General features: G+C 46.0%; 1 protein-coding gene across 3 annotated transcripts in view; it reads left to right on the top strand.

Annotated features, from left to right (window-relative positions):
• The window catches only part of LOC117881365 (protein transport protein Sec16B), a 46,497-nt gene continuing 38,468 nt past the window's right edge, over nt 1-8,029 (top strand). Inside the window, exons 1-2 of one of the 3 annotated variants that reach the window (XM_034778515.1) lie at nt 1-152; nt 6,722-7,079. In XM_034778515.1, coding sequence (XP_034634406.1) covers nt 6,905-7,079 — 175 coding nt within the window. In that variant the 5' untranslated portion in view covers nt 1-152; nt 6,722-6,904. Of the gene's footprint in view, nt 153-4,427; nt 4,577-6,721; nt 7,080-8,029 lie in introns of those variants that run through there. The other 2 variants (XM_034778516.1, XM_034778514.1) reach the window with 2 other exon arrangements.

Raw genomic sequence — 8,029 nt, 5'->3', positions numbered from 1 at the left:
TGGTGCTCAGAGCTAACCGTTCCGACTACCAGCAATGGCTTCAGTACGAAGATTCCGGCCAGCTGACGTGGCAGAGCTTGTGTGTGTGGGAGCATCCAGAGTCTTTCAGGATGGGATGCAGCAGCCCAGCCTTTGCTTTAGGGGTAGGCGGTGTAAGTAACTACTTTTCAGTATTCACGGTAGAGAATAACGAGATTTATTGAAGGGGGAATAAAGCGGGGCGGGGGAGAGACACTTCCCGGGGTGTAAGGCTTGATTTGTAATAGGACCCAATAGAGATTAATTGCCTTTCTGCTACAGCCAAACTGAGAACTTTATAATTTGAATAAAAACATGCTTTGATTTTAACAAATGCCAGCTGTTTGCAAACCCGCTTCTTTATTTGGAGGAGCATGGGCTGGATGTAGAATGCCTTTTGCTTAATTTGCTGTAGGCTAAGAGTGACCCTTTCTTGCAGTTTATTGAACTTTCCTTAAAATCACCAGAGATCCATTCCAGACAGCCTTGTTAATTATATTATTAAATGTCACTGTGCATAATTCAGGGGCGAGGGTGGCAAAGTCAAGTGGTTTGGGGGATTGAGAACAGTGAATGTGGGGCAGGGAGACTTGGAAATTTAGACACACAAACTATCTGATTAGTAATGGGAAAATGCCTGCCAAGAAATGTTTTCAGGGGTAGTACTGGAGTATTGTTGGTTTTACATTTCATCCTGTATAAAATCCACAGTAATAACTAGGAATTGATATAGAGCAGTGGTTCTCAAACTTTAACAACCTGTGAACCCCTTTCACTAAAATGTCAAGTCTCGCGAACCCCCTCCTAAAAATGAATATTTCCAGGGATTTTCTCCTTTACCTGAGTATAAATTATAAGAGCAGTGATCTTGGAAATATAAAATTTGTTTTTATGACATGCGTATTACACACTCTTTATTATTAATTATTTTTTATCATTACAGCATTTTTATTACATTATGAAAATGGCAACACTCTTCCAAGATCTCACTTTCATAGTTTGTATCACTTTGAATAAGTCTGTTATAAGTCAAGGCTCCTGTGTTTTATCAAGGAGTATCAGATGTGAAACAGCATGAAGGTATTTAAGAAGCCAACTCAAAGAGTTCCTCTTACACAAGCATTCAGGTCTGGAGCAGTCCAGGCAAACAATGCACATTACAACAAAGCTTAAACTTGTTCTTCATAATAATTTAAAAAACAAAACTAGCTGCCTGTTTAATTTTAAAACCAGCAAAAAATATCCACCATCCTTTCCATTTCTTATAAGGAGTCTTAAAGTTTAAATCTCCTCAGTGTGATAGATATGCTTGCTTTGATCTGTTTAGCTCTTGGAAGTCCAGGGGCTCCTGGACTGCTGGCCCCAGGCTGCCTGGGGTCCCTAAGGACAACTCTGTCCGCCATTAGGGAATTTTTTCCTGAGAACCCCCTATAACATTTCACGAACCCCTAGGGGTTCCTGAACCCCAGTTTGGGAACCACTGATATAGAGGCTGCCTCCTCTCTTTGGGCTTAAACCTGTGAAGATCTGAGCCCTCACAACATTGACATCAACTGGAGTTAAAGGCTTCTGGCATCAATGAGGAGACACTGGATTCTAATACAGTCCTGATTTGCCTAGGTCAGCCTGTGTCTTGCAAGATGTTAAAAGGACACAATGCAGGAATTACTGGGTGAGGTTCTACAGCCTATGCTATGCAAGAGATCAGACCAGATAATCAGAATGATCCCTTCTGGCCTTAAAATCTATGCATCTAATATTATTACAACCAAAAGTTTTAAAAATCAATTTTCATATGTTGTGCTGTTTGTTTATTTTTTGTATTTCTCAGTTCAGACGATGAGGGTAGATCAGGGGTTCTCAAACTTCATTGTACGATGACCCCCTTCTGACAAAAAAAATTACTACATGATCCCAGAAGTGGGGACCAAGTCTGAGCTTGCCTGAGCTCTACTGCCCTGGGTATGTGTGTGTGGGGACAAAACCTGAGCCTTGCTGCCCCCGGTGGGGGGGGGCCTGGCCAAAACCTGAGTCCCGCTGTCCCAGATGGGGGAGTGGGGGCAAAGCCAAAGCCCCGTCACACTGGGCAGGGGTGGGGGGGATGCCAAAGTCCAGGCCCCGCCACACCAGGTGGGGGGAGCCGAAGCCCAAGGCCTTCAGCCCCAGGCAGGGGGCCTGTACCTGAGCCCCACTGTCCAAGGATTAAGCCCTCAGGCTGCGGCTTTGGCCTGGGTGTTGGGGCTCAGGCTTTGGCTTCAGCGAGTCTAACGCCAGCCCTGGCAACCCCATTAAAATGGGGTTGTGACCCACTTTGGGATCTCAACCCACAGTTTGAGAACCGCTGAACTGGATTATTTGGATTGACTGCACTGAAAGGCAATGTATGTGCTACATTTTTAAGGGTCTAGAACTGAGAAGTCTTTTCACCTCTCACTACTCTGATTCTATTTTTTTATTCTATTTTCCTGTCATTTAAAGGGATACTATGAAATTAAAGTAAGTTTTAACAAAAATGAGCTAAAAGTAGTTGCAGGCAGTACATCTACCTCCAATTTCCCCTGTCAGTTTATGGGGTGTTACAATCACAAAATCCCAATTTTTTTTCAACTTTTTCTGTGAAGGACTCACACAAACAAGGGAAACTGGCTGACTACCTGGGGTGCAGTAACGCTGACTATAAGCCAAGTGCTGTGAAATGCACAAAGCAAACAAACTGAAGAAACAGGGGAAAATATTTCCCATCTAATCTTATTAGCCCAACAACCATAGGTAAAATTTGTCAGAGAAATGTGATTTCTAAGATCTTGTTCCTTTAGCTTTGTTTAGAAAGTATTAAGTTACTCAATATATAATGTGTTAACCGTCAGAAATGTAGTTAAAAGGTCTCCTACAGATACTTAATATTTTTTTCTTTTTTTGAGCATCCTTTATTATCTTTCTACTATCCTTTTGTATCTTCCATCTCTGTCTCTTCTCTCATTCTTCTGTTCCCAGCCTCCAGCTCTTCTGTTGTGCTTCCTGGCTTTCTGAACTGATGTTTTTTGTAGCTTTCCAGTTTAGGCTGCTCTTGCTTGAAACTTTATGTTGCTGGCCTGGTAGTGTTTCCCCACATCTTCTTTCCTTGCACAGCCTGAGTAGTATAGCATCTCTGGTCATCTCAGATATAAATAGCATTCATAACTGCTGCTTTATGTAGTTTAAACTGTGGCTTTTTCCTCACAGCACACCCTGGCTTAGCTATTTCAGTGGATGACTGCAGTCTTGGAAATTATGCCCCTTTACAAAGATTCTGCTCATCCGGAAGTGGCTGAGAATTTTAAGATCCCTAATATAAATGATGCCCTGGTGGGAGTCAGGCTTTAAAAAAATGTACCAGTTGCCTACTAGAGAGAGGCCTAAACTTACCAGCCAGAAACCAAGAGAAAAAACAGGGTGATAGTAAACAGAAAAGTTATCTACAGGAGTAACAGCATCAGTGCCTCTGCTATTGCTTACAACTTTCTGATGGGCAAGAGAAATGTGAAACTGATACGATTGTCTGTTTCAGGACTGCACAAAGTTTGAACAGTAGCGGTAAAACTGACAAGGGACATGTTAATTTTACTCTGGCAGAACAGCAACAGAAGTAGCGGAACAGTCTGTCTGCCTACTAGTTCTAGCAGCTGATGGCAGGTCAGAATTTACTGGCTCTGGAGAGCCCTGTGGACTGAGGTTTGAGACCCCATGGTCCCTGACAGTTGTACACCACAGGGAAGGAAGCTTTCCTGAGATTTTCAGTAAAAAATCTGCTCTGTCCTTTGACCTCCAGATCATTCAGTAGTTAGAGATGGTGGAACAATCAAACATGTTTGGGGTGGGGGTTACATTTGCTAGAACTATATTCATCCACAGTTAGTAGTAAATTAACTAAGAAGCTTAATTAGCAAGTTTCATTTATTTCTTGGGTGGCCTGTTAGCTGCATGATGAAATCAAATACTATGGTGATGAGTATGGTATAAGACCATAAATAGAATAGAGTAGATCCACTATTTATTATTAATAATAAAAATAATAAAAAATATATGTGCATTTTTTTGACTCACTATGTTGCATGGTGGACCCCTGACCAATGAGAAGAGAGGAACAAATGAAAAGAAAAAGAAAAGTTGTTCCACTGGTATTATAAGGGAGGGAGGTAACTGGTTAACAAGTTACCATGGGAAGTTTGTCTCCATCTTTCCTTTGGCTGTTATGGTTTTAAATTCCACTTGCCCCAGGCTGCCTAAATCTCAGCGTCTACAAAAGCCTGAATAAACGCAAGAGCAAATCCCTGACAAGCGCAGAGAAAACAGTCACAGAAGGGTTTGTCCCGAGGCAGGTGAGCAGCCTGCACTTTGCTCTGCTTCGTCAGCTGGGGGGGACGTCTCTGTAGCAGCAAAGAGCTGGGAGTGCTGATCCAGGTTGAGGGTCAGGCAGGCATCAGCCGATGTGGCAGGTGGACTTTGACAGCCGCCTTTGGGGACGGAGAGAGCGCAGGCCAGGTCTGCAAAGCTGTCGGTGGTGGGCACGTTCGAACAGGTGTGTGTATGCAGATGGGCATTTTGCTGCTCGCTGGGCTTTCTCCAGGTGCTTGTCATCCTGTGGCATCTGGGAAATCAATCGCCATTTCAACCCCTTGCTCCTAGTTCTGGGCTATGGGATGACATGAACTCAGAATAGACTGACACACACACAAGTGTGTGCTCTAGAAAGCTGTTCAGTCCAGCATTTTATACTTCATGTGGTGTGGAGGGTGTGTGTGTGTGTGTCTCAAGTCAAGATCACACTGGTGCAAATTGAGTGTTGACCCTTAGAATAGCACAGAACAGTTTTGGCAAAGGTGTGGGGGAGGGGAAGAGATTGTAGCTTTTTGTGTGGGAAGGGGGAGAGGGTTTATTAGAATTAATTGGTGTCAGCCCCTGGTACCACATGCCCCTGAGTGGCTGCACAAAGGAATAAAGAGCTGAGCATGTCTTAGCCTTTATAATGGGTTAGATAAAAACCCCTCCTCTGAGCACCCCTGAAATCCAGATTTGGATCCAGGTTTTATGGCCAGGGACCATTTCTTTCGCATTAGCTATAATAGAGCTGTGGGTGTCTCCAAGTGCTCCATTCTCTAGGAATGTTCTTACTATTACCTGACTCTCTGGATGTGGGGACTGATAACATTGCAAAGCGAGTGCTGTTGGTGAGTTCATTGCCCACTCTATGGCATCCGTGCAGTTTGGTTGATTAGGACTTTTGCTGTTCCACCAGGCATTAAAGGGGGCAAGTGGCCAAGGGCAGACTAAAATGGTGGTGCCTTCAAATTGCTCCCAGGGCCAGTGGTGCTGCTGGCAAACAAACTCCTGCAGTGGGATTCTATTTTAGGCCAGCTTGTAGGTCCTGGATCGTGCCTTAGAATGATAGAATATCAGGGTTGGATGGGACCTCCGGAGGTCAACTAGTTCAACCCCCTGCTCAAAGCAGGCCCAATCCCCAGACAGATTTTTGCCCCAGATCCCTAAATGGCCCCCTCAAGGATTGAGCTCACAACCCTGGGTTTAGTAGGCCAATGCTCAAACCACTGAGCTATCCGTCCCTTCATCTTCCCTGAGGTCAGGTAGCTGGTCAGGACTATACAGTGTCTGAGGGGAAGGCTCTCTGAAGACCCCTCTGCAATATCTTCCCACCCCTGAAACGTACTTGCTATTTTGGGGTTGTGGGAAACATATTGCCCAAGTTACTTGCACTTGCAAGGCTGGCTTGTCTACCTCTCCTCCCAGCACAAGTTTCACCCATCAAGACTTGAAAAATGTGTCAGACACCTACTAGCAATAGGACTAATTCTTGTAGCTGAAAGTGTTCCTATCAGCAAGAGGGATGGGGTTCTACCAGCCAGGCTGAGGGACAGTGCCCTGGTGAGAAGCCCAGCCTTCCTGCCAGCTGCTGAGGATGCTGGGGTTTCTCCCAGATCCTGTCACCAGGTCCTTCCTTGAGCTCCCTCTTTTGTATCATCTATGGCTAACAGATGTCTAATACATTTGAAACCACACTCCTCCAGCTGCTGAAAGGCAGAGGGAGATTCCTGTCTCTTTACCCTGAAAAGTTTTGGCTGCTATGAGGCAGGGGTTCAGCTACTCTACATTTTCCACTTGTATTTATTTTTTTCTCATTCTACAAGACTAACTGCGGTGCCTGCTTTTGCTGCTCTTCATAGTTTTCTGAGCCATCTTGAGGAGCAGCACTGTGTTTTGACAGTTTCACTGCAGCCCACTGGGTTGTGAGTGACTGATCAATCTTGTTAATTTCTGCTTAGGGAAAGCTATGAGCAGCAAGAGAGTCCCTCTGGCTGGCTGCAGACTCAGGAAGACAGCTCTGCATTAGCTCATATTTGGAAGGTTCTCTTTGCAACTGGAAAGGCGAGAAACATTGTTTTTTTTTTAAATGGAAAATTAAATTCTGCAAAAATTGTTGTTTTAGGCAATCTCACTTGCCAGGAAAAGCTTCCAAGTTGTCACTGGCGAGCAGACAAGTAGATTTTCCATGCCCCTGGACATTGGCATCTTGAAGGGAGTCAAAGGGACATGAACTAACAACAAAGCTGATCGGTATTATGGCATTGGAAACATGGCAATGCACTTTGCAGGCTGACTTTGAGGTAGTTTAGATTTCATGCCCTGGGATTTATCCCTTTGTTTACAGGAAGCTACAAAACTACGAAAAACTAAATCAAGGAGGAGGAGCTTCACAGCAAGACCCAGATGGACCCTTGGGTGCCCCCGGGGCAGCCCCAACCAAGAGGGAGGCATGTAGCCCGGATGGAGGGCCAGGACAGGGGGCCATGGGGAGAAGGCTACCACAGACCTCGACCCCAGTCTAGGCATAATGGTGAGAGGTATTACCACCACCAACAGGACCTCAGAACAGGGCCTCAACTGTGGCCAGACCCATGGATGGAGTACCACCACCCCAGCTATCCTGGCAGGCCAGAGGACCAGATCAGACCAGACTCCAGAGCAGAGTATTATGAAAGCAGTTATCTCACTAGACCATATTCAAGGTAAGATTTGAATAAAATTAAGTAACCATATGGATCAAACTGTCCTTTGTGGGTGCTTATCCCTCCACATTCTTCTAAATAGCCAGTTATTAAAACAGGAGCTGCAGTGGCTGCTTTATTTAGGGCTGTGTAACAGTTCCCATTCTAATCCCCTCTTTATGGTCATGCATAACTTTCTAAAACTTTCACTTTTGGGGCTGAAATTTTCCAGGCTTGACCTCTATCCATCAGTGAATTTCGTTTGAAAATTAGAACAAATATAATTCAGCTCTTTTGAGTGCTAGGAAAGTGATAAAAATATAAAGAACAATGTAACACAAATTATTGCAGCTGTGTTAACTCTGCTGCAGAAACAGTCAGGGCAGGAAGGATAAAATGTGGGATGGACACATCCTTTATTGAGAAGAAGTGGCTTTGAATGTCCTGGCAGATACAGATTTTGATTTGACCGAGATATGGACCTTTGAAAATTGCATGTTGTACCTGCGAAGTCCACTTTGCAGTGGGTTTTTCATGAAGCTTGTGAAATGCTCTGCTAAGGGGTGTGAGTGAACTGTAAGGGGTTGAGGAAGAGCTCTGGGCACTTTTAGAATTCAGCAGACAGGACCGGCTCTGGCTTTTTGCCGCCCCAGGCAAAAAAGCCTCCCGCTGCCCCTGCCCCCTGCGGGGAGCGCGGCATGGGAGGGCGCCGAGCTGGGCCGCGGGCCCGCTCTCCCCGACCGGCCGGAGCGCCGGGGGGAGGGCGGCGAGCCCGGCTGGGGCTCCGCTCTCCCCAGCAGCCAGAGCGCTGGGAGGAGGGCGGAGAGCCTGGCCAGGGCTCCGCTCTTCCCAGCGGCCAGAGCACCGGCGGGAGGGCGGCGAGCCCGGCCGGGGCTCCGCTCTTCCCAGCGGCCAGAGCACCGGCGGGAGGGCGGCAAGCCCCGCCGGGGAGAGCGGAGCCCCGGCCGGGC

Source organism: Trachemys scripta, chromosome 8 (assembly GCF_013100865.1).
Source record: "Trachemys scripta elegans isolate TJP31775 chromosome 8, CAS_Tse_1.0, whole genome shotgun sequence".
Lineage (NCBI taxonomy): Eukaryota > Metazoa > Chordata > Testudines > Emydidae > Trachemys > Trachemys scripta.
The sequence above is the reverse complement of the archived record's forward strand: the minus strand, read 5'-3'. Positions and strand labels throughout refer to the sequence as shown.